Below are 26,214 nucleotides of genomic sequence, written 5' to 3'. Positions count from 1 at the left end.
GCCCTCCATACCAGGCAACATTCTGGTAAATCTCTTCTGCACCCTCTCTAAAGCCTTCTGGTAGTGTGGCGACCAGAATCGAACACGATACTCCAAGTGTGGCCTAACTAAGGTTCTATACAGCTGCAACATGACTTGCCAATTCTTATACTCAATGCCCCAGCCAATGAAGGCAAGCATGCCGTATGCCTTCTTGACTACCTTCTCCACCTGTGTTGCCCCTTTCAGTGACCTGTGGACCTGTACACCTAGATCTCTCTGACTTTCAATACTCTTGAGGGTTCTACCATTCACTGTATATTCCCTACCTGCATTAGACCTTCCAAAATGCATTACCTCACATTTGTCCGGATTAAATTCCATCTGCCATCTCTCCGCCCAAGTCTCCAAACAGTCACAATCCTGCTGTATCCTCTGACAGTCCTCATCGCTATCCGCAATTCCACCAACCTTTGTGTCGGCTGCAAACTTACTAATCAGACCAGTTACATTTTCCTCCAAATCATTTATATATACTAGAAACAGCAAAGGTCCCAGCACTGATCCCTGTGGAACACCACTGGTCACAGCCCTCCAATTAGAAAAGCATCCTTCCATTGCTACTCTCTGCCTTCTATGACCTAGCCAGTTCTGTATCCACCTTTCCAGCTCACCCCTGATCCCGTGTGACTCCACCTTTTGTACTAGTCTGCCATGAGGGGCCTTGTCAAAGGCCTTACTGAAGTCCATATAGACAACATCCACTGCCCTACCTGCATCAATCATCTTTGTGACCTCTTCAAAAAAGTCTAGTGAGACTCGACCTCCCCTTCACAAAACCATGCTGCCTCTCACTAATACGTCCATTTGCTTCCAAATGGGAGTAGATCCTGTCTCGAAGAATTCTCTCCAGTAATTTCCCTATCACTGACATAAGGCTCACCGGCCTGTAGTTCCTTGGATTATCCTTGCTACCCTTCTTAAACAGAGGAACAACATTGGCTATTCGTCAAAGCTTTGGTGGGGACGCCGGTGGAGGCTCGGGCATCTGTGACTCCGGGAGCGTGGCCTCGATCTCTGTGGCAGCTTCGACACCCCTAGACGGCGCTGTTGGGGAAGCCGATTGACCTGGGAAGGGAGCGTCTGCGGGGTGCGTCGGTGGGCAGGGTGGTCTAGAATGGGCCGGCGGAAGATCCGATCCTCCTGGGAAGGGGGCAGCTGTAAGGTGCACCGGTGGGAGGGAGGGTGGGACTGGTGGCTGGGGTGTGCGTGGATATCCGGCGGGCACCAGGTCTCGTAGGGAGACCGTATCTTGTCGACCGTCGGGCTACGCCACGTAGGCATACTGGGGGTTAGCGTGGAGAAGATGGACCCTCTCGACCAACGGGTCCGACTTGTGCGCCCGCACGTGTTTTCGAAGCAGGATGAGTCCGGGAGCTGCCAGCCAGGTCGGGAGCGAGGTCCCAGAGGAGGGCTTCCTGGGGAAGATAAGGAGACGTTCGTGAGGTGTTTGGTTGGTCATGGTCAAAGCAGTGATCGGATGGAGTGGAGGGCATCCGGGAGGACTTCCTGCCAGCGGGAGACTGGGAGATTCCTGGACCGTAGGGCCAGTAGGACGGTCTTCCAGACCGTTCCGTTCTCCCTCTCTACCTGTCCGTTACCCCAGGGGCTGTAACTGGTCGTCCTGCTCGAGGTAATGCCCTTGCTGAGCAGGAATTGACGCAGTTCGTCGCTCATAAAGGAGGACCCCCTAACACTATATCTGTAAGCGGGGAACCCGAACAGCGTAAAGATGCTATGGAGGGCCTTGATGACGGTGGTTGCGGTCATGTCGGGGCAGGGGATGGCGAATGGGAACTGGGAGTACTCATCAATCACATTCAGGAAGTACGTGTTGCGGTCGGTGGAGGGGAGGGAGCCTTTGAAGTCCATACTGAGGCGTTCAAAGGGACGGGATGCCTTTATCAGGTGCACTTTCTCTGGCCTGTAAAAATGCGGTTTACTCCGCGCAGATTTGGCAATTCCTGGTGGCTGTCCTGACCTCCTCGACGGAGTAAGGCAGGTTGCGGGTCTTGATAAAGTGGAAGAAGCGAGTGACCCCCAGGTGGCAGAGGTCCTCGTGGAGTGCACGGAGGAGGTCCACTTGTGTGTTGGCACATGTGCCGCGGGACAGGGCATCAGGAGGGTCGTTTACCTTCCCGGGACGATACAAGATCTCATAGTTGTAGGTGGAGAGTTCGATCCTCCGCCGTAAGATCCTATCGTTTTTTATCTTGCCCCGCTATGCATTATCGAACATGAAGGCGACCAACCGTTGGTCAGTGAGGAGAGTGAATCTCCTGCCGGCCAGGTAATGCCTCCAATGTCGCACAGCTTCTACTATGGCCTGGGCCTCCTTTTCGACTGAGGAGTGGCGGATTTCGGAAGCATGGAGGGTACGTGAGAAGAAGGCCAAGGGTCTGCCCGCTTGGTTGAGGGTGGACGCCAGAGCTACGTTGGACGTGTCGCTCTCGACCTGGAAGGGGAGGGACTCGTCGATGGCGTGCATTGTGGCCTTTGCAATGTCTGCTTTGATGCGGCTGAAGGCCTGGCGGGCCTCTATCGGCAGGGGAAAAACTGTGGATTTAATGAGTGGACGGGCCTTGTCCGCATAGTTGGGGACTCACTGGGCATAGCAAGAGAAAAACCCTAGGCAGAGCTTCAGGGCCTTGGAGCAGTGAGGGAGGGGGGAACTCCATAAGGGGGCGCATGCGTTCAGGGTCGGGGCCTATAACTCCATTTTGCATGACGTAGCCGAGGATGGCTAGGAGCGGTCGGTGCTAAACAGCTAAACACTCATTTATCCTTGTTATATGTAAGGTTAAGGATCTTTGCGGTCTGGATGAATTTTCGGACGTTGGTATCATGGTCCTGCTGGTCGTGGCCGCAGATGGTGACATTATCGAGATACGTGAATGTTGCCCGTAAACCGTACCGGCCAACCATTCGGTCCATCTCGTGGTGGAAGACCGAGATCCCGTTAGTGACAGGGAAGGGAACCCTTAAGACGTGGTAGAGCCGCCCATCTGCCTCGAAGGCAGTGTATTTGAGGTCACTAGTGCGGATGGAGAGCTGGTGGTAGGCGGACTTAAGATCCACTGTGGAGACGACCTTATAATGCGCGATCCTGTTTACCAGGTCAGATCTGCGGGGGTGAGGGTACGCGTCCAGCTGCGTAAACCTGTTGATGGTCTGACTGTAGGCGATGATCATCCTATGCTTCTCCCCGGTCTTTACCACCACTACTTGAGCTCTCCAGGGACTGTTGCTAGCTTCAATGACTCCTTCCCTCAGTAGCCGTTGGACCTCTGACCTAATAAAGATCCGATCCTGGGCACTGTACCGTCTGCTCCTGGTGGCGACGGGTTTGCAATCCGGGGTGAGGTTCGCAAACAGGGAAGGCGGATCGACCTTGAGGGTCGCGAGGCTGCAGACAGTGAGAGGGGGTTTAGGGCCGCCGAATTTGAAAGTTAGATTTTGGAGGTTGAACTGGAAGTCTAACCCCAGGAGTGTGGCCGCGCAGAGGTGGGGAAGGACGTAGAGCCGGTAATTTTTAAACTCCCTTCCCTGGACCATGAGGTTTGCTACACAAAACCCCTTTATCTCTACTGAGTGGGAACCGGAGGCCAGGGAGATTTTTTGATTCACAGGGTGGACGGGGAGAGAACAGCGCCTTACCGTGTCGGGGTGCATGAAGCTCTCTGTGCTCCCAGAGTCGATTAAGCAGGACGTCTCGTGCCCGTTGATTAGTACCCTTGTTGTAGCAGTTGAGAGTGTTCGAGGTCGGGACTGGTCCAGGGTCACCGAGGCTAATCGCGGCAGCAGTTGAATGTTCTCTTCGGGCGGTGTGTGATCAGCCGAGCTGGGGTCCTGGGAGTCCATCCAAGATGGCAACGCCCATTGGTCGCACATGGTTGGGGGTGCACAAAATGGCGGCGCACATCCATCGCTTGTGGCGTCCGTGCGACAAGGTGGCGGCGCCCGGAGGTCGCACGTGGCCCTGGAGGAGGAAGATGGCGGCGCCCGCTGGCCGCACGGGGACCGTGGAGAGGATTGTGGTGGTGGTCCGCATTCCCCACTGGAGACCGCAGCGACCGCCCGGGCCTGGCATACCGCCACGAAGTGGCCCTTTTTACCGCATCCCTTGCAGGTGGATGCGTGGGCCGGACAGCGCTGCCGGGGGTGCTTGGCCTGCCCGCAAAAATAGCAGTGGGGCGCCCCGGCGTTGCCAGGCCATCTTGCAGCACAAGCTTGTGGGGGGATGGGAGATGTCTCGGGGTCGGCCGCGGGGGGATTCCACGCTGCCCAGGGGGCTGCCGCGCGGTCGGGGACGTAAGTGCAGACGTTTCGGGAGGCCACATCCAGGGAGCCGGCAAGGGCCCATGCCTCCTTGAGGCCTAGGGTGTCTTTCTCCAGCAATCGCTGGCGGATTTGGGAGGACAGCATACCTGCAATGGAAGCGTCCCGGATCAAAAGTTCTGTGTGGTCGCTCGCCGAATCTTGCGGGCAGCTGCAGTTTCTCCCCAGCACCAGGAGCGCACGGTAGAATTCTTCCAGCGATTCCCCAGGGATTTGTCGCCTCGTCGCTAGCAGATGTCGGGCATAGACCTGGTTTACCGGGCGAATATAATGTCCTTTTAGCAGCTCCATTGCTGCATCGAAGTCGTCCACGTCCTCGATGAGGGTGTAAATTTCTGGGCTCACCCTCAAGTGCAGGACTTGCAATTTCTGTTCTCCCGTGGGTGTGTTTTCGGCCGTTCCGAGATATCTGTTAAAACACGCCAGCCAGTGCTTGAAGGTTGCCGCTGAGTTTGCCGCATGGGGGCTGAGTTGCAGACACTTCGGCTTGATTCGGAGCTCCAACCTTTTAAATCTAGCTCATTAAATTGATGCACGATTAATGACTACTAAAGCGAGGTTGTAGTCCAACTGAAGGCTTTAATAAGCTAGATGTTTCCCCCAGCAGCTCAGGTACAGAAAGAAGGCTGCTGGGGCGGCACGGGCTCGTATACCCTGCCTTGCAGGGCGGAGCTACCATACAGCTTGACCAATGGGAAACATACAATATCTACCAATGGTGTTCCAGCATTACTAGGTACCGTAATACCTCTATACAGACTACCACAGGGACAAACGCGGGCAAGTGAGACTAGCTTCGTGATAGAAATTGGGCAGCATGGACAAGCTGGGCCAAAGGGCCTGTTTCCATGCTGTAAACATCTATGACTCTATCTTTGAACACAGTAAGAAGTATTACAACACCAGGTAAAGTCCAACAGGTTTGTTTCAAATCACTGGCTTTCAGAGCACTGCTCCTTCCTCAGGTGAATGAAGAGGTATGTTCCAGAAACATATATATAGACAAAGTCAAAGATGCAAGACAATGCTTTGAATGCGAGCATTTACAGGTAATTAAGTCTTTACAGATCCAGAGATAGGGGTAACTCCGGTTAAAGAGGTGTGAATTGTCTCAAGCCAGGCCAGTTGGTAGGATTTCGCAAGCCCAGGCCAGATGGTGGGGGATGAATATAATGCGATATGAATCCCAGGTCCCGGTTGAGGCCGTACTCATGTGTGTGGAACATAGCTATAAGTTTCTGTTCGGCGATTTTGCGTTGTCGCGTGTCCTGAAGGCCGCCTTGGAGAACTCTTACCCGGAGATCAGAGGCTGAATGCCCTTGAATGCTGAAGTGCTCCCCCACTGGAAGGGAACATTCCTGCCTGGCGATTGTCGTGCGATGTCCGTTCATCCGTTGTCGCAGCGTCTGCATGGTCTCGCCAATGTACCACGCATCGGGACATCCTTTCCTGCAGCGTATGAGGTAGACAACGTTGGCTGAGTCGCACGAGTATGTGAAAAAATGAAATGAAAATCGCTTATTGTCACAAGTAGGCTTCAAATGAAGTTACTGTGAAAAGCCCCTAGTCGCCACATTCCTGCGCCTGTTCGGGGAGGCTGTTACGGGAATTGAACCGTGCTGCTGGCCTGCCTTGGTCTGCTTGCAAAGCCAGCGATTTAGCCCTGTGCTAAACAGCCCCTATATGTATGTATGTATGTACCGCGTTCTCATGTGTAATGGTGGTACCCATGTTGATGATCTGGCACATCTTGCAGAGATTGCCATGGCAGGGTTGTGTGGTGTCGTGGTCACTGTTCTGAAGGCTGGGTAGTTTGCTGCAAACAATGGTTTGTTTGAGGTTGCGTGGTTGTTTGAAGGCAAGTAGTGGGGGCATGGGGATGACTTTGGCAAGATGTTCATCTTCAGCGATGACGTATTGAAGGCTGCAAAGATGATGTTGTAGTTTCTCCGCTCCGGGGAAGTACTGGACGACGAAGGGTACTCTGTCGGTTATGTCCCGTGTTTGTCTTCTGAGGAGGTTGGTGCGTTTTCTTGCTGTGGCATGTTGAAACTGTCGATCGATGAGTCGAGCGCCATATCCCGTTCGTACGAGGGCATCTTTCAGCGTCTGTAGATGTCTGTAACGCTCCTCTATCTTTGAAGGTGGCAACACAAGTGGACAAAGTAGTCAAGAAAGCATACGGAATGGTTGCCTTCATTGGACGGGGCATCGAGTATAAAAACTGGCAAGTCATGCTACAGTTGTATGGAACCCTGGTGAGGCCGCACTTGGAATATTGCACACAATTCTGGTCGTCACACCATCAGAAGGAAGTGGAGGCTTTAGAGAGGGTGCAGAGGAGGTTTACCAGGATGTTGTCTGGTCATGAGGGTGTTAGCTATGTGGAGAAGCTGAATAGACTCGGACTGTTTTCATTAGAAAGACAGAGGTTGAGAGGTGACCTGATGGAAGTCTACAAGATTATGAGGGGCATGGATAGAGTTGATTGGCAGGCACTCTTTCCCAGGGTGGAGGAGTCAGTCACCAGGGGGATAGGTTTAAGATCCATGGGCAAGGTTTAGAGGAGATGTGTGAGGTAGTTTTTTTACGCAGAAGGTCGTGAGTGCCTGGAACGCATTGCCAGGGGTGGTTGTGGAAGCAAATACATTAATGGCATTCAAAAGGCATCTTGGCAAACACATGGATAGGATGGGTGGAGAGGGATACGGCACAATGAAGTGTTGAAGGTTTTGGCAAAGGATGGTATCGTGGCCGGTGCGGGCTTGGAGGGCCTGTTCCTGTGCTGTACTATTCTTTGTTCTTTGTTCACAGGAGTGATAACACTGATCAATAGCTATCTTTTATGTTAAAACAAAATTTAATTTAAACACAGTATCAATCACAGAAGCAACACAGTAGTAACTAACCAATTAACAGATAAATCAGTTCTTAAATAAAGGGGAAAAAAACTTAACTCACTATGTACACCTGCCACTTATTCCAATTGAGCAACCAAAGACATATCAAATGCCAGTTATAAATAAAGTTAACAATCAGGGTAACTTGCTTATCTGTGCAGACCTTTGGAGAGAGAGACCATTTCAGGAGCAATCTGAAAATCGTCTGTCTTATTAAACTCTAATCCTGTGGCAAACTGCTATTAGAACATAGAACATACAGTGCAGAAGGAGGCCATTCGGCCCATCGAGTCTGCACCGACCCACTTAAGCCCTCACTCCCACCCTACCCCGTAACCCAATAACCCCTCCTAACCTTTTTGGACACTAAGGGCAATTTAGCATGGCCAATCCACCTGACTTGCACGTCTTTGGACTGTGGGAGGAAACCGGAGCACCCGGAGAAAACCCACGCAGACATGGGGAGAACGTGCAGACTCCACACAGACAGTGACCCAGTGGGGAATTGAACCTGGGACCCAGGTGCTGTGAAGCCACAGTGCTAGCCACTTGTGCTACCGTGCTGCCCTGTTCAACTTAAAATCTTACAGCAGACTGCAAAACTACAGACCTACTTCCTCCCATTATTTATATTATCTGTATCCAAAGTATAAAGCATTCTCCAGTCTCCTTTCATTAAGATGGTCCATGACCTGTTCATCTGGGACTAAACATGATCCCTCAAATTATCTACAGCCAAGGGCACCTCCTAAACATAAACAATATTCCATTAGCCATCTACATGTAAAAAAGTAAATAGTTAAAACCAATTTTTACCTCACCTTTACAACCCCTTACTCACAGCTTCAGCAGACATACTGCCTGTATGTATTTGAACCCAGGGTTTTTAACAACATTACTACAACAAAATATAAAATACAAGATAACCATTTCCAACATTCATCATGCTTTAATAACATTTGTTTTTCTAGATCACTTTTTTTTGTTTTGTTTATATTGAATCCAGTTCATTCCACCCCTTGATTTATTTTTAGATTGGTACCTCTAATTCAATGCCAAAGACATTTCATATCGCCCATCCTGGTTATCCCTAAACAATATTAATATCTGTGGCATGGCAGTCACTGAGAATGTAGCTTCAAATGATGGCCAATGAAATCAGCCCAGGGTTTGCAGTTGCCAGAGGTATCCCAAAAATTGCAAGGCTCATCGCCTCCTGTCAGGTTCTCCTATACTCGTCCCACCTCCCCATTGATATCAGGAAGAAGTTTTAAGGTTATTTTAGTTAAAGACTCAGCTCACCATGTTTGCATCAATGACCTGTCCTTTTCCAGATTTTATTCTCTCATACAGAGCTAGGATTATACCCATTGCACACATAAGTCCACCTCCAGCAAAGTCAGCCACAACGTTTAGTGGTGCATAGGGATTCTCGCCTTTCCTGCCAAATTTTGACAGTAGACCTAAATTCCAAATAAACACGATTAGTAAATTGCAAAACAATAATACTCACGCATACATTTTCTCAGAGAAAGACATTTTAAAATTCTTCTTCTCGAAATCTCTTTCCAAAGGTGGGTCCAACAGGTAGGGCAAGAAGACAAGTTCCAAATCCACCCAGCCAGAATGGGGATCAAACCCATGATGTTGGTACCAATCTGATAGACACCAACTGCCCAGCCAACCAGCCCTCCAAAGAGACAGAGTTGCTGTGATAACATACACTTTTCACATGCATATTGTAGTCTGGAGCTGTAGAAAGTGATGGTAGAGACTCCGATTTCTCTCCATCACATGGTTGACCATGAATATCTCCCAGTCTCACTGCTTATATTTGGAGTGTGTTGGGAGTATTTACAAATTGATACTCTTACCTATTTTGTTGTGTTATAAATGCACCTTTTGACTTCCGGTGGCGGCCATGGAAGAGTAGGTCGCACATTTGACAGCTCCCGACTGTGACAAACTTTTGGACCTTTTTCCCCGTTTTTTTCTGGATTTTATTGGATAAATCGGTGAAGAGTGAGACAGTGAGGAGAAATCTCCCTCCAGTGTATGGAGAATTGGACCAGAAGTGGCAGTGTGAGAAGACAAAGCCCTACAAGGAAGACGCGAGCAGAGCTGGCATAGCGGGAAAGCATGGTGGAGCAGCAGGGCCGCAGGGAGACGGTACAGTGGTCGGCGGAGCATCTGGTGAAGTTTTTTGAAGATTGCTTTGCCAAGCTTAAGGAGGACACACTGGACCCGATCAAGGCTTCGATTGATCAGGTGGTGCAGAATCAACAATCCCACGAACATGCGATCCAGGAGGTGGAGAAAAAGAGGTTCCAGCACGAGGAATACATAACCGTGCTGGAGACCAAGGTGGAGATGATGAATAACTACCAGAAAAGAATGCAGTAGAAGCTGGAGGACCTGGAGAACAGGTCCAGGAGGCAGAATCTGAGAATCGTCGGCCTCCCTGAAGGCAGTGAGGGATCGGATGCGAGGGCCTATGTGATGAACCTGCTGGAGAAGTTGATGGGGGCAGAAGCGTTCCCTTGGCCACTGGAAGTGGACAGAGTGCACCGAGCCCTCGTGAAGAAGCCCCGAGCGAACGAGCCGACAAGGGTGATGGTGGTACATTTACACCAATTCCTGGACACGGAACACATTCTGCGGTGGGAGAATTGTGAGCCGTGCATTTATCAGGACCTGGGTGCGGATTTGGCCAAGAGGCGAGCTGGATTTAATCGGGCAAAAATTGCCCTCTTTAAGAAGGGGGTGAAGTTCGGGATGTTGTACCCAGCCTGTCTGTGGGTCACACATGAGGAATGGGATTTTTACTTTGAAACACCAGACGATGTATGGACTTTCATCAAGGAAAAAAGACTGGAGGTGAACTAAAAGACACTGAATCCTTGGAGAGTACTGTAGTGGCGATTTGTTGAAAATCACTTTTGTGCTGGTTTGAATAAATAGTGTTATGTGCAATAAGTGGCTGTTTTGATGGCTAAAGTTAACTTTGTCTTACTGGGAGCTGGTTGGGGAGGGGGTTCTGGTGTTGTTTATTTCTGTGGCTGTTTTTTCACTCTTTTTTCTGATGTTTGTTTACTGGAGAATGTGATGCTTTAAATATGTCTGTGCAAGTGGGGGGGAGAGAACAATGGGGAGACAGACTGTTTGGTGACATGGGTGGTAGCTATCAAGTCAGCCTAGTCAGCTGATTCACGGAAGCACAGTGGGGTGCTAGCAGGTGTTAAGCTGGAGCTTGATATGGGGGCTTGGGTTTCTAGTTACCACGGGGGGGGGGGGGGGGGGGGGGGGTGGAGCTTCTTTGCTGACGGGGAGGAACTGTTACTAGGGGACAAATGGGAGGTCGGGGACTGCGAATGCCTGAGGGGGGGCACGAGGAGACCGGGGGCGTGAGCTGGAGGCTGGCCTAAAAAGGGTGATGGCTAGTCGGCTGATTGCATGTAACGTTAGAGGGTTGAATGGGCCGGTCAAGAGGGCTCGCGTGTTTGCGCATTTGAGGGGGCTGAAGGCGGACGTGGCAATGTTACAAGAGACACACCTAAAGGTTACAGACCAGACTAGATTGAGAAAGGGGTGGGCTGGCAAAGTATTCCACTCAGGGCTGGACTCAAAGACGAGGGGGGTAGCGATCTTGATCAATAAACGAGTGGCATTCGAGGTAGGAAGAATCATGTCAGACATGGGGGTAGGTACATAATGATGAGTGGGAAGCTGGAGGGGGTGCGGGTGGTACTCATGAACGTATATACTCCGAATTGGGACGATGTGGAATTTATGAGGTGGGTGTTAGCTAAGATCCCAGACTTAGAGTCACATAACTTGATTATGGGGGGAGAATTTAATACTGTCATTGATCTGGAATTGGACCGGTCAAAATCCAGGACAGGGAGGATGCCAGCTGCGGCAAAGGAATTGAAGGGGTTTATGGAACAGATGGGGGAAGTACACCCATGGAGGTTTGCACGGCCAAGGGCGAAGGAGTTTTCTTTTTTCTCCCATGTTCACATTGACTTTTTTGTTCTGAGCAGGGCTTTAATACCGAGGGTGGTGAATACTGAGTACTCGGCAATCGCAGTGTCGGATCATGCCCCACATTGGGTAGATCTACGGGTTAGTTTGGAGAGAGGACAACACCTGCTATGGAGGCTGGATGTGGGGTTGATAGCAGGTGACGCGATCTGTGGCTGGTGAACAAGTCCATCCAGAACTACCTGAAAATAAATGATATGGGGATATCTCTGCAGCGACAGTTTGGGAAGCTTTGAAGGCAGAGGTCAGAGGAGAATTAATCTCGATACGGGCCCACAGAGAAAAGGCGGAACGGGCTGAGAGGGATAGGTACGTTGAGGAGATACTCCAGGTGGACAGGAGCTACTCGGAGGCCCCGGACGAGGGGCTACTGAGGGAGCGGTGTAGGTTACAGGTGGAGTTTGGGCTGTTGACTACAGGGAAAGCGGTGGAACAGCTGAGGAAGGCAAGAAGCGGGGGGGGGGGGGGGGGGGGGGGGGGGGTGCGATTTATGAGTTGGGGAAAAGGCAGCAGAATGTTAGTACACCAGCTCAGAAAAAGGGAGGCGGCCAGGGAGATAGAGAGAGTAAAGAGTAGAAGTGGGAATACGGTCCTGGACCCAGTGGGGGTGAATGAGATGTTTAAGGACTTTTACAGCAAATTATATGAGTCGGAACCCCCAGCGGGGGTGATGGGGATGAGGCAGTTTTTGGGTCAGTTGAGGTTCCTGAGGGTGGATGAGGATCTGGTGGAAGGGCTGGGAGCACCAATTGAAATTGAGGAAATAATTGAGGGGCTGGAGGGCATGCAGTCGGGCAAGGCCCCGTGGCCGGACGGCTACCCGGTGGAATTCTATAAGAAGTTTTCAGAGACATTGAGCCCACTGCTGGTGAGGACATTTAATGAAGCAAGAGAGAAGGGAGACCTCCCCCCGACAATGTCGCAGGCCTCAATTTCATTGATCCTGAAATGGGAGGAGGATCCGGAGCAATGCGGGTCATACAGGCCAATTTCTCTACTGAATGTGGACGCCAAACCGCTAGCTAAGATACTGGCCACAAGGATAGATGATTGTGTCCCGGGGGGTGATAGGCGAAGACCAGATAAAGGGCAGGCAACTCAAGGCCAATGTTCGAAGGCTTTTAAATGTTAGTATGATGCCCTCAGAAGGAGGGGAGATGGAGGTGGTGGTAGCGATGAATGCGGAGAAGGCTTTTGATCGGGTGGAATGGGATTACCTGTGGGAGGTGCTGGGAAGGTTTGGGTTTGGTGAGGGCTTCATTGACTGGGTGCGGTTGCTCTATCAGGCACCAGTAGCAAGTGTGCGAACAAACCGGCTGAGGTCGGGGTATTTTAAACTGCACCGAGGGACGAGGCAAGGGTGCCCTCTCTCCCGGTTACTGTTTGCTCTGGCCATAGAGCCATTGGTCATGGCGTTAAGAGCCTCCAGGAACTGTAAAGGCCTGGTTCGGGGGGGGGGGGGGGGGGGGGGGTGGAGCACCGGGTCTCGCTTTACGCAGATGACCTGCTCTTGTATATTTCAGACCCATTGGAGAGGATGGGGGAAGTTATACGGATCCTCGGGGAAATTGGTAATTTTTCGGGGCATAAATTGAACATGGGAAAAGTGAGATGTTCGTGATCCAGGCAAGAAGGCAGGAGAAGAGACTGGGAGAGCTGCCGTTTAGAATGGTAGGAAGGAGCTTTCGGTATCTGGGAATCCAGGTGGCCCGGGAATGGGAGGCACTGCACAAGTTAAACCTATCCCGGCTCGTAGAACAAATTAAAGAGGACTTTAAGAGAGGGGACATGCTCCCGCTATCACTGGCGGGGAGGGTACAGACTGTGAAAATGACGGTCCTCCCCAGATTTCTGTTTGTCTTTCAGTGTCTCCCCATCTTCATCCCAAGAGCCTTTTTCAAGCGCGTGAATAAGGTTATTGTGGGCTTTGTGTGGGCGGGTAAAACCCCGCGAGTGAAGAAAGTGTTACTGGAGCGCAGTCGGGGGGAGGGTGTGTTGGCGCTGCCGAACGTTTGCAATTATTACTGGGCGGCTAATATAGCCATGATTAGGAAGTGGGTAGTGGGGGAGGGGTAGGTGTGGGAGCGGATGAAGGCGGCGGCATGTAAAGACACAAGATATCGCCACCTCTTCCATTCTCACTGGCCCGATACTCCACAAGTCCAGTGGTGGTGGTGGCTCTGAGAATCTGGGGGCAGTGGAAGAGATATAAGAGAGTGGAGGGAGCATCGGTTTGGACCCCAATTTATAATAATCATCGGTTTGTACCGGGTAGGCTGGATGGTGGGTTTCGGAGATGGCAACGGGCAGGAATTTGGAGGATGGGTGATCTATTTATAGACGAGAGCTTTCCCAGCTTGAAAGCCTTGGAGGATAAATTTGAATTGCCAGCAGGGAATGGGTTTAGGTAATTGCAGATGCAAGACTTTTTGAGAAAGCAGGTTCCGGCCTTTCCGCTGCTGCCGCCACGGGGGTTACAGGATAGAGTAGTCTCCAGTACCTGGGTGGGAGAGCGGAAGGTATCAGATATTTACCAGGCGCTTTTGGAAGAAACTCAGTTGGAGGAGCTTAAGGGCAAGTGGGAGGACGAGCGAGGAGGAGAGATAGAGGCAGGCCTGTGGGCGGATGCCCTTTAGCAGGGTTAATACATCCTCATCATGTGCCGGCTTTGCCTGATACAATTCAAGGTAGTCCACCGGGCACACATGACGGTGGCCCGGATGAGCAAGTTTTTTGGGTAGAGGACAGGTGTGCGAGGTGCGCGGGAAGCCCAGCAAATCATGTTCACATGTTTTGGGCATGCCGAAGCTTAGAGGGTTTTGGCAGGGTTTCGCTAAGGCATTGTCCACGGTACTCAAAACACGTGTGGTGCCGAGTCCGGAGGTGGCGATCTTTGGAGTGTCGGAAGAGCCGGGAGTGCAGGGGGCGAAAGAGGCCACGTCTTGGCCTTTGCCTCCCTGGTAGCCCAGAGACAGATCTTATTAATGTGGAGGGACTCAAAGCCCTCGAGTGTAGAGACCTGGGTTAGTTACATGGCTGGGTTTCTCAGTCTCGAGAAAATAAAGGTTGCCTTATGAGGGTCAATGGTAGGGTTCACCCGGAGGTGGCAGCCGTTCGACGACTTTCTTGGGGAAAATTAAAATGTCAGCAGATGCAGTATTCCAAGGCGGGGGGGGGGGGGGGGGGGATCGTTGTTTTATGGTTGGGGTGTGTGAAGATTGTGATGGGGGTGGAAATGTTTACTGTACCATGTTTATGTCGTTGTTATTGTTATTATTATAAAAACAAATACCCTAATAAAAATATTTTAAAAAATAAATAAATGCACCTTTCTTGTCCATTAAGTCCTGAAATGGGATTTGAACCCGGAGCTTCTGACACAGTGGCAGGGCTGCTACCCACTGCATCACAAGACCTCCTCACCTTAACATTAAAGTGATTTTGTTCATTCACTGGATTATGAACATCACTAGAAAATAATTTTTTAATTGCCACCCCTAAGTGCTTTTGAAAAGATAGTGGTGGGGCTTCTTGGACTGCTACATTCCTTGTGGTGAAGGTACATCTATAGTGTTGTTAGGTAGGGAGTTTCAGAATCTGAAGCCTGTGACCATGAAGAATGGGAATGTAATGTGCAAGTCAAGATGGTGTGTGATTTGAAAGAGAACGTGGTGCTCCCCTCATGCAGACACTGCCCTCGTTCTCCTGAGTGAGAGATAGTGCACACTACAGCCACGCCATGTCAGTGGTGGAGGGACTGGACCATTAAGCTGCTAGAGGGGGCGACGGTCAAGCTGACTGGTTTGCCCTTGATTACAAAGAACAAAGAAATGTACAGCACAGGAACAGGCCCTTCAGCCCTCCAAGCCCGTGCCAACCATGCTGCCCGACTAAACTACAATCTTCTACACTTCCTGGGTCCGTATCCCTCTATTCCCATCCTATTCATGTATTTGTCAAGATGCCCCTTAAATGTCACTATCGTCCCTGCTTCCACCACCTCCTCCGGTAGTGAGTTACAGGCACCCACTACCCTCTGTGTAAAAAACTTGCCTCGCACATCTACCTTGCCCCTCTCACCTTAAACCTATGCCCCCTAGCAATTGACCCCTCTACCCTGGGAAAAAGCCTCTGACTATCCACTCTGCCCATGCCCCTCATAACTTTGTAGACCTCTATCAGGTCGCCCATCAACCTCCGTAGTTCCAGTGAGAACAAACCGAGTTTATTCAACCGCTCCTCATAGCTAATGCCCTCCATACCAGGCAACATTCTGGTAAATCTCTTCTGCACCCTCTCTAAAGCCTCCACATCCTTCTGGTAGTGTGGCGACCAGAATCGAACACTATACTCCAAGTGTGGCCTAACTAAGGTTCTATACAGCTACAACATGACTTGCCAATTCTTATACTCAATGCCCCGGCCAATGAAGGCAAGCATGTCGTATGCCTTCTTGACTACCTTCTCCACCTGTGTTGCCCCTTTCAGTGACCTGTGGACCTGTACTCCTAGATCTCTCTGACTTTCAATACTCTTGAGGGTTCTACCATTCACTGTATATTCCCTACCTGCGTAAGAACACAACATGAGAACATAAGAAATGGAGCAGGAGTCGGCCAAATAGCCCCTTGAGCTCGAATTAATTAATGTTAAGGGAAAGACATCTTGTGACGCAGTGGGTATCATCCCTGCCTGAGCCAGAATCTCAGGGTTCATGGCTAATCTGATTGTAGCCTTAACTCAGCTTTTTTGCCTACCCTCCAGAACCCTGCGTCCTTTGTCAATCAAACATCTGTCCAACACACCCTTGAATATATTCAACACTCCAGCCTCAGCTGCTTGCTGGGCAAGAGAATTCCAAACAATAATGATCCTCAGAGAATAAATTCCTCATCATTTCAGTTCCAAATGGGAGACCCTCTATTTTCAAACTGTTCCTTATTGTTCTAGATTCTCCCACAAAGGGAAACATCCTCTCAGCTCCCCGTCGAGCCCCCTTAGGATATTATACGTTTCAATAAGATCACCCCTTTTCTTCCAGACTCCAATGAGTATAAGCTCAACCTTTCCCTATAAGAAAAACTTCTCTTCCCAGAAGTCAGCCTGGTGAACCTTATCTGAACTGCCTCTCATGAAAGCATGTCCCTCCTTGTTTTATATGTGTGACTAACCAGGTATGTTAAGAGCATTCCATTGCGCTCCTGACCTTCAGGAGTACAAAGTGATATTTCATGCAGAGAGGAATGAGAATAACTGATGGTGTCATTTTATTAACTGTTAAGTACAGAAGTAATGAACTTTTTGTTACTGCCTGTTTCCTCGGTAGTAATTTGCATTATCGCTCCTTCAGACTTGGAACTCTGACTGTGCAGGAGGCCATTTGGCCCACTAACTTTGCACCGACCCTCTGAAAGAGGTCCTAACTCCACAACCCCCATATTCCCACCTAACCTGTGCATCTTTGAACACTAAGGGGCAATTCAGCATGGCCAATCTACCTAACCTGCACGTCTTTGGACTTGGAGGAAACCGGAGCACCCGGAGGAAACCCACTCAGACATGGGGAGAAAGTGCAAACTCCACACAGACAGTGACCCAAGGCCGGAATTGAGCCAGAATTGAACCTGGATCCCTGGAGCTGTGAGGCAGCAGTATTGTGCCCCTGTGCTGACCTTTCCTTCCCTCCGTTTATTAAATTAAATAGGGGTAAATAGAGGTAATCTTGGGTCACAAAGCATCACATATCATGGGGAGTTGTGCTACTCTGAACCCCACAAATAACTGATAAAGCTGCACTGATCTTTCTTCAAACATTTTTGAGTGACCTGAAGCAATCCTTTCTTTTAAGGACTGCTGGGTAGGCAACTCAACACCATGTAACAATCAGGAGAACGTGCACTTTGCACACTCCACCCATTGGTACCTCAAAATTGCACTGGGTCCTATTAACATTATATGACTCCCAATGCTTATAGATTGATGAGGCCCTCACTTATTTCCAGCAGATATGGAAACCACCAGTTAAAATTCCAGTGGAAATGGGATAGTAACTATTGTGGTGCTCTATCAATCATGCAACCTCTCTGCTTGTGCTTGGCGGGGGGAGGAGGGGGGGAGGTGGATTGGTCCCAATATTCATTAACTGTGTTATCTGGATAAGCAGAGTTGCATTTTATACTTCTAGCAATGGTGTAATGGAAACAACTTAAGAAAAAAAGTATCTCTGCATGAAAGTACCATAGCGCTGCTTAAAATGTTATCCAGCGAGTAGTGTGGCAACAGCACAGCCAGTTTAAGGGAAAAACAAATCAACAATGTTTCTACATAGTGCTCCACTTAACAAGCAAATAAGAAATCGCGTCAGAATGATCTGCTGATTCGTTCTTGGACGGGCACTATTTTATACTGGAGTTACACTATTCAATGCACAAGCTAACATTCAAGAAACAATTCACAAATTACATTGTATGATAGAAAGCACTAACAATGCTTCAAGTATGCCTCGGAACTTGCACAATATTCATTTGATTGATTAGTCGTATAAATACTGTACCCATGGAAATAATTTCATGTTATAAGGAAAATAATTGCACAAAATTTTAAAATGGAAAGGGTTCAGTAAAATGCAAATTTATACTAATCTATCAGAATAATATTTTAATTGAAACTCCCCCTTTCAGTTCAAAATTTGCTCAACCTGCGAAAATAGTTCACTTAAACTACTCAATGGACACAGAAACATTGCTTTTTATTTCTACTGAACTTGATCACAATAAATCCATTCCAATTACCTGACAGAGCGATGTAGTTAATATCATGTCCAGCATTTTTGGAATATTGCCCACTCTGTCCAAACCCAGACAACCTGGCATAGATAAGTTTTGGATTCTGTTCAAGCATACCTTCAGGGCCAAGACCCAGCTTCTCCATGACACCTATAGAGGGACATAAGTTTCATTCACTTGGAACAACTAGCACAAAAAAAACCTCTTTGATGAAAATAATTACAATATTATATAAGAGTAGGCCAACAAAGTCAGGAATGTGATGGTCTACTCTCCCATTTGCCTGGATGAGTGCAGCTCCAAAAACACTCAAGAAATATACTATTCACGACAAAATAGCCTGCAAGATTCACACCCTCCACCACCAACAAACACTGCCAGCTGTGTGTATCATCTCCAAGATGTACTGCAGGAACTCATTAAGGGCTGGATTAGCTCTGTGGGCTAGACAGCTGGTTTGTGATGCAGAACAAGGCCAGCAGCGAGGGTTCAATTCCCGTACCAGCTTACCCGAACAGGCGCCGGAATGTGGCGACTAGGGGTTTTCCACAGTAACTTCATATTTGTGACAATAAAATAGGTTAAGCTCCGTAGGCAGCACCTTCCACCCCAGCACTACCACCGTCTCGAAGGACAAGAGTAGCAGACACAAGGAAACACTACCACCTGACCTGAAAGTTTCCCTCCAGTCGGCCACCATCCTGACTTAGAAATATATAGCCATTCCTTCATTGTTGTGGCATCAAAATTCTGGAACTCCATCCTTAACAGCACTGTGAGTGTACCTAAGCCACAGGGACTGCGGCTGCTCACCACCATCTTCCCAAGGGCCATTAGGGATTGGCCCAGTACTCTTTAATAAAAAACATTCGAGGGATATGGTTTCACTGCCAGGATTTGCACTTACTATCAATCCTAATCACTTGTGAAGATGCCAGTGAGCCCCTGATTTGAACTGCTGCAGTCTGTATGGTGAAAGTACTGCCACACTGCTGTTAGGTAGGGAGTCCCAAGATTTTGGTCAAGCCACTATTAAAGAATTGATATATTTCCAAGTCAGGATGGCTTGTGACAAATTGGAAACCCCGTCAAACCCCTTAATCATTTAAAAATATTTATATCACTTCTGATGGCGTAATGTAGGGGGAAGATGCACACGAGGTGGTTCCTGCTGGAATACTGTACTTCTTGCCCCTTTTTTTTGTGCCATGGATCGTTATTTCTTCAGAAACCCATATGGCTATTGGAATAGGTCTTTTATGACTGAAATGCCCATAAAAATCAAGGAAAAGAAAGCTGGGAGCAGAAGCTTGGAGTCAGGCCACTCGGAACTCTCAGTAAGTAAAATAGTGGAGTCAGTTTCTGGTTTTCCGTCGACTCCACTAATGGCTGAGGATCTTTCTAATACCTTGGCAAAAGAATTTGAAAAGCACCGATGTATTGTGTCAGAAGACCTAAATAGAACAGTCGAAGAGGCTTTGGTCCCCATTTGAGTGGCTCTGGGGAAAACTAGTCAGACCTTTGAAGTCCAGGGAGTCACGATCAAGAATATGGAGGCGGCCTTATTGGGCCAGAGTGATCGGATTGCTGCCCTGGAATTCGAACATGACCAAAACAAATAGATTGTTGAGAGCCGAGATGAACGACCGAGAAATCAGGTCCAGGAGGCAAAATATTCGGATTGTGGGAAGGCCCTATGATGGGTGCGGGTGGATTCACGTCTCGTCTGGAGTTGGAACCAAGCCCATGGCACACTTTGGCGAAGGCCTCGTCCTGAAGATCCACCTTGTGCGGTGATGGTGAAGTTCTATAGCTTTAAAGAAAAGGAGGGTTTTGCGAAACGCAAAGGAACACCGCAGCTTTAAGTGGGAAGGCCAATCCTTCAGGTTCTATCAGGGCATGGGTGCGGAGTTAGCAAAGGAAAGGGCCAAATTCAATGGAGTCTAGGCCACCCTGTCTAAAAGTGGAGTCCATTTCTGTTTGGTCAACCCAGCTTGTCTCAGCGTAACTTTTGAGGGAAAAGACTATTTCTTGGACATGCCAGGAGAGGCAGACTCTTTCTTTAAAAGACACAAGTTGGCACGTTGTAATTAGGTTTTTGGCTGTCGATGAGTATGTTGTATTGTTACATTGTTGGGGTTTCATGTTTGTTCCCATTTTTTTCTTGTTCTTGGTGAGGTTGATTAGAATTTGGATTTAATACTATGTGAGGTGAGGTTCGTTGTGTTAATATATAGCTTCCTTTTGATGCACAAGTTAAACGGAGTTTTGGTAGATTGTTTTTCATATCTATTTTTCTCTTTCTCCAGACAGTAGCCCCCTTCTAACAAAGGAGTTAGAGGATTTAGAGGGTTTGCTGCAGCTCATTATAGTAGTTTGTTTTTAGATAATGAGTTTAGACTTCTTGTTTTGTTTGTTAGATGTAGGCTTAATATGTGGGTAACGTTTTGTTTTCTTCACTTCTATTTGTATTTTTATTTGGTTGAGTTCAATAGCAAAGGCGATGGGGGTGGAGAGGAGAAGAGAGTGGGAGTAGTTTGCTGATGGTGCCTGTTGATTTTTCTTTGTCCAGTCATTTGACTTGGTTTGGTGTCCACCTTGGCTGGATTTGCTTGCTGTACGTTTTAAGTCTCCTTTGGTTAATCTCTCTTGGTGGAAATAGCGGACTCCGGATTGGGGGGGCAGGGCGGTGGGGTGGGCGGTGGGGGGGGGGGGGGGGGGGGGGGGGGGGGGGGAGATGACCTCCAATTCTTTTGGCACCTGGAACGTTAGGGGTTTAAATGGTCCGGTGAAAAGATCAAGGGCATTTGCTCATCTCAATAGTTTAAACTCCGATGTGGTGTTTTTCCAAGAGACCCATTTGTGGGTCAGAGATCAAATTAGGCTGCACAAGGGATGGGGAGGGCAGGTTTTTCATTTGTTTTTCAAAGGCAAGGCCAGGGATGCGGCAATTTTAATAAAAGGTTCAATTTTCTGCCTCGGAGACCATGGCCGACCCCAACTGTCGATAGGTTATTGTCTGTGGCTCCCAAGTGAACACCCCGGTGTCACGGTTAACATTTATGCCCCCAACTGGGATGATTCGCATTTTATTAATTCCCTGCTGGCTTCCCTCCGCAATTTAGACTCGCATCAGTTAATTTAATGTGGGGACATGAATTGTGTCTTGGACCCGAGATTGGATCCCTCCAAGCCTAAATCTCTTGTTCCATCGGGAATAGCCAAGGCTTTGTCTTCTTTCATGATGCAGATGGAAGGAGGGGGGCGGTTGGCTCCTTGCCGCTTCTTGCACCAAAGCGATAAAGACTTTTCATTTTTTCACATGTCCACCAAATATATTCACGTATTGATTTTTTTGTTTTGGATAGGTCTCTCCTCCCTTCAGTGGTGCCAGCTGAGTACTCAGCAATTGTTATTTCGGATCATGCCCCACACTTTATTGATTTGTCACGAAGGTCTGGCCTCACTCAATGTCCACCATGGAGATTAGACACAACATTGTTAGCCGATGAAACATTTTGTGAGTGTCTGTCTACTGCCGTAGAGGGTTAACAAAACCAAGTCAATCTCACCTTCCACATATGGGAGACTCTTAAGATGGTCCTGAGAAGGCAATGATCTCCTCTTTGGCACATTTGTTGAGGACAAAGAGGGTGAAGCAGCAGAGGCTGGTGAACTCCACTCCTGAGGTGGATCACCAGTACTTGTTTGATCTACCCCGGAGTTACTGGCAAGTAGGAAACAACTGCACACACCATTCAAGCTATTGTCAACTAGCAGGACGGTAAGTTAGTTTGAATGCTCAAGGGGCATATTTTATGTATACAGGGAGAAGGTCAGTCGTCTTTTGGTCACCATCTTAAATGGCAGGCAGCCTCCTGGGAGATCACAGATTCACAATTCGAGTGGCAACCTCGTTTCCTCCCCTCCTCAGGTTGATGCGGCTTTTAAATCTTTTTTACCGCAATCTTTATAGATCACAGCCTCCTGCGGATGGGTCGGTCCTGTTTGACTTTCGAGACAGCCTACCCATTCCAATGGTTGAGGTGAATAGGAGTGGTGAGTTGGAATCCTGATAACATTTTAAAATGTATTGGATGGATGCAATCTGACAAAGCCCCTAGTCCGGATGGCTTTCCAATTGAATTCTTTAAGAGGTTCTCGCAGCAGCTTGCGCCTTTAATTCTGGACATGTTCAATAATTCCCTATCCCCCAGGGGCTGTTGCCCTCACTCAAGCCTCTATCTCTCTGCTTCTTAAGAGAGACAAAGTGGTTCATACCATCCTATTTTGCTTCTGAACGCAGACGTCGTGCTACTCGCCAAGGTGCTGCCACTTTGGCTAGAGCCTTGCCTCCCAAAAAAATCTCGGAGGATTAGGCAGGCTTCGTGAAGGGTCAACAGTTGGTGGCCAATATATGTTGCCTGTGAAATGTTGTCCTTTTCCCCTCCTCAGTGCCCGAACCTGAGGTGATAGTATCACTTCATGCTGAAAAGGTATATGATAGAGTGGACTGGGAGTATTTATTTGAGATTCTTGGGAGGTTTGGTTTTGGCTACAAATTTATTTATTGGATTCGTCTGTTGTATAAGGTCCCCACTGCCAGTGTTTGTACCAACTCCTTAAACTCCGATTTGATTTGATTGATTTATTGTCACATGTACCGAAGTAAAGTGAAAAGTATTTTTATGTGGCCAAGGAAACATACACAGTATGTACAGAGATTATCTTCCTTTGAATAGGGGCACAAGGCAAGGCTGTCCACTGTCCCTACTCCAGTTTGCTCTGACAATAGAGCCGCTTGCTATAAATATAAATATTTATTTATTTTCCAATTAAGGAGCAATTTAGCGTGGCCAATCCACCTAACCTGCACATCTTTGGGTTGTGGGGGTGAAACCCACACAGACATGGGGAGAATGTGCAAACTCCACACAGACAGTGACCCAGGGCCGGGATTCGAACCCGGGTCCTCAGCGCCACAGTCGCAGTGCTAACCACTGCACCACGTGCCGCCCTTGCGACCCATTCTTAATGGTGAAGTGTGGAGTGCAGTTCTTTATAGAGTCAACTCCACATCTTCATGTGCTCAATTTAAGGTTTTGCATAGAACACATTTGACCTGGGTTGGGATGAGTGGATTCTTCCCTGAAGTTGAGGATAGGTGTGAGTGTTATTCTCTTGGGCCAGCTAACCATACGCATATGTTCTGATCCTGTCCCAAAACTAAAGGCTCCTGGGCTTCATTCTTTAACATCCATGTCGAAGATACTCCATGTAGATTTGGATCCATATCTGCTGCTGGCCATACTTGGGATGTCGAATGCACTGGTGATACAGTCTGGAGTAAAGGCGGATGTCCTTGCCTTTGCACATTGATAGCCTGGAGGCGAATATTGCTTGGTTGGAGGTCTCCCACTCCACTTCGTGCCTCGGCTTGGCTGGGTGACTTAATGTTATTTCTGCATTTGGAGATGTTCACCATCAGTGAGTCGGTGGAGAAGTTCTAAGGTGGCAACCATTTATTTATCTTTTTAAGGAGTTAGTCACCATCAGTTGTTGGAGGTTTAGGTTAAGTTAATTAGCTGTTTTCCCTTTTTTTCATAGAATTTACAGTGCATAAGGAGTCCATTCGGCCCATTGGGTCTGCACCAGCCATTGTAAAGAGCACCCTACTTAAGACCACATCTTCCACTTATCCCCGTAACCCAGTAACCCCACCGAACCTGTTTTGGATACTAAGGGCAATGTAGCATGGCCAATCCACCTTAACCTGCACATCTTTGGACTGTGGGAGGAAACTGGAGCACCCGGAAGAAACCCGGCAGACAAGAGGAGAATGTGCAGACTCCGCACAGACAGTGACCCAAGCCGTGAATCGAACCTGGGACCCTGGAGCTGTGAAGCAACAGTGCTAATCACTGTGCTACCGTGCCAGCCATCGTGTGCCGCCCATCGTGATCTTGATGTTTTGCCTTTTTTGGTTGCTATGGATTGTATTGATTATTGGGAAAAGATTCTTCATAAACATATTTTTTACAAAATGTTTCCTTAGATTAGATCACCTTATTCTTTTAAACGCCGGGGAATTACATTAACGGCATTCAAAAGACATCTCAACAAATACATGGATAGGTTGGGTATAGAGGGATACGGCACAAAGAAATGCTGAGGGTTTTGGCTAAGGCTAGTATCATGACCGGTGCAGGCTTGGATGGCCGAACGGCATGTTCCTGTGCTGTATTGTTCTTTGAACTGGCCTAATCCACTCGATCTTTTCCTTAAAGGAGAAAATTCTCAAACTAGGATACTCTCCAGTGAACCTTTGTTGCCCTCTCTCCAAAGCACATACATTTTTCCTTCAGTAAGGAGACAAAACTATGCACAGTACTTCAGAATTGATCTCACTGAGGCCAATATTTCTTTACTTTTATACTCCAATCGCTTTATAATAAATAAAAGCAAAATACTGCTGATGCTGGAGATCTGAAATAAAAACATAAAAGTGCTGGGAAAAAAAACTGGACAGGTCTGACAGCGGACAGTTAACATTGAGTTCAATATGGCTCTTCATCAGAATGTTAACTCTGTTTCTCTCTCTCCAGATAGCATCTACTGTGGCATACAGGCTCACACTCCCACTGAGCTGAAAGATGCAGTAAATGACAATATTGCAAATCACATTCCACTGTTCCAAGAGAGCTAAGCGGGAGCAGAACATCACATTGAAGCATGGTCCCCACCCTTTTTTAATCTCAGTACGAAGTCTTACAACACCAGGTTAAAGTCCAACAGGTTTGTTTCGATGTCACTAGCTTTCGGAGCGCTGCTCCTTCCTCAGGTGAAGGAATAGAATTTCACCTGAGGAAGGAGCAGCGCTCCGAAAGCTAGTGACATCGAAACAAACCTGTTGGACTTTAACCTGGTGTTGTAAGACTTCGTACTGTGCTCACCCCAGTCCAACGCCGGCATCTCCACATCATTTTTAATCTCGGCAACACCCTTGACATACAGACAGCACCTCATCAAAGATTGCAGAAAAAATCCAAACCTGCAACAAACTCCTCAGTAACCAATTGCTATTTCATTGGGAGTCACAGGCCAAGACCCTAAACCTCTAATCTTGCCATCATACTCAACTGCAGAATACTGCACCCGCTGTATGGTAGCAATGTGCCCATATCAAATCTATTGATGTGCAATTAAATTATGCGCATCATCACAAATACGCTTCAACCAACTCACAACCCCTGCCTCCCAGTCCTGAGCAACATTGTCACCAAACTGCAGCCTCTCACACCACCACCCTCCCCCCTACCCCCACATCAGGAGCCTAATTGCAACAGGCAAGGTATCAGAAAAAGTCTACTCCAATTACTCCTGCCCTTATTCAATTACCTCCTCAATGCACCAGAGGTATGCCTTCCCTCACACCACCCTATATGCTTAACCCCACCACAATGTGGGGCGATGCAAGTGGATTGGCAGGAGAAAATATCCACCATAAACCATCATAGATACCACTGTTCGCCCACCCAGCTTTGATGTCCCACAGTGACACTGGGTCCTTTTGAACCACTTGCAAACTAGCCACGGTATCCAACACTAGGGGAGTCACCAAGAATATTCTGACTGCAGCTGTGGTGAAGTCCAAACAATCAGTCACATTGTCAATGTGGGCGCGATTCTTTTGCCGCGTTGCACTCAAGCGAGAGCACAACGCAGCCAGAAGATCCCAGGAGAGGCGTCCAGCGGGACTCCCAGCAGACTCGCGCCTCGCGGAATTCACCCAAGTCTCGCGAGACGTTGGAGTCAAAACTCTGCCCAAAACGGGCGGGTCCAAACGGCGCTCCCGGAAGTAGGTCTTAAACCTACTTAAGACCTACCTGCCCGATATCCACTGGCCTCCCTTGATTCTCCGGCCTCCCCAGGGAGGCTGCAGCTGGACGCCATTCAGCACTGGCTCACACAAATGTGGCCCAGGCGGAACAGCACCCTGGGGGATCTCCCGTGCCACCGGAGACCCCTGGGTGGTCAGGATAAGTGCAGGTTGGCCCCCTGGCTTTTCTGCTGGAACGTGGGCACCTTGGCACTACCAAGGTGCCCAG

General features: G+C 48.6%; 1 protein-coding gene across 6 annotated transcripts in view; it reads right to left on the bottom strand.

Moving 5' to 3' along the window:
- The window catches only part of amacr (alpha-methylacyl-CoA racemase), a 172,993-nt gene that overhangs the window by 83,497 nt on the left and 63,282 nt on the right, over positions 1-26,214 (bottom strand). For 5 of the 6 annotated variants that reach the window (XM_072497318.1, XM_072497317.1, XM_072497316.1 and 2 more), the window contains 2 exons: positions 18,113-18,256; positions 8,580-8,740 (listed from right to left, as the gene is read on the bottom strand). In XM_072497318.1, coding sequence (XP_072353419.1) covers positions 8,580-8,740; positions 18,113-18,256 — 305 coding nt within the window. The remainder of the gene's footprint in view (positions 1-8,579; positions 8,741-18,112; positions 18,257-26,214) is intronic. The other variant, XM_072497319.1, reaches the window with a different exon arrangement.

The sequence above is a fragment of the Scyliorhinus torazame genome, chromosome 3 (genome assembly GCF_047496885.1).
Source record: "Scyliorhinus torazame isolate Kashiwa2021f chromosome 3, sScyTor2.1, whole genome shotgun sequence".
In the NCBI taxonomy this organism is placed as follows: domain Eukaryota; kingdom Metazoa; phylum Chordata; class Chondrichthyes; order Carcharhiniformes; family Scyliorhinidae; genus Scyliorhinus; species Scyliorhinus torazame.
Note: the sequence above shows the minus strand (reverse complement) of the source record. Positions and strands in the feature narration are given on the sequence as shown.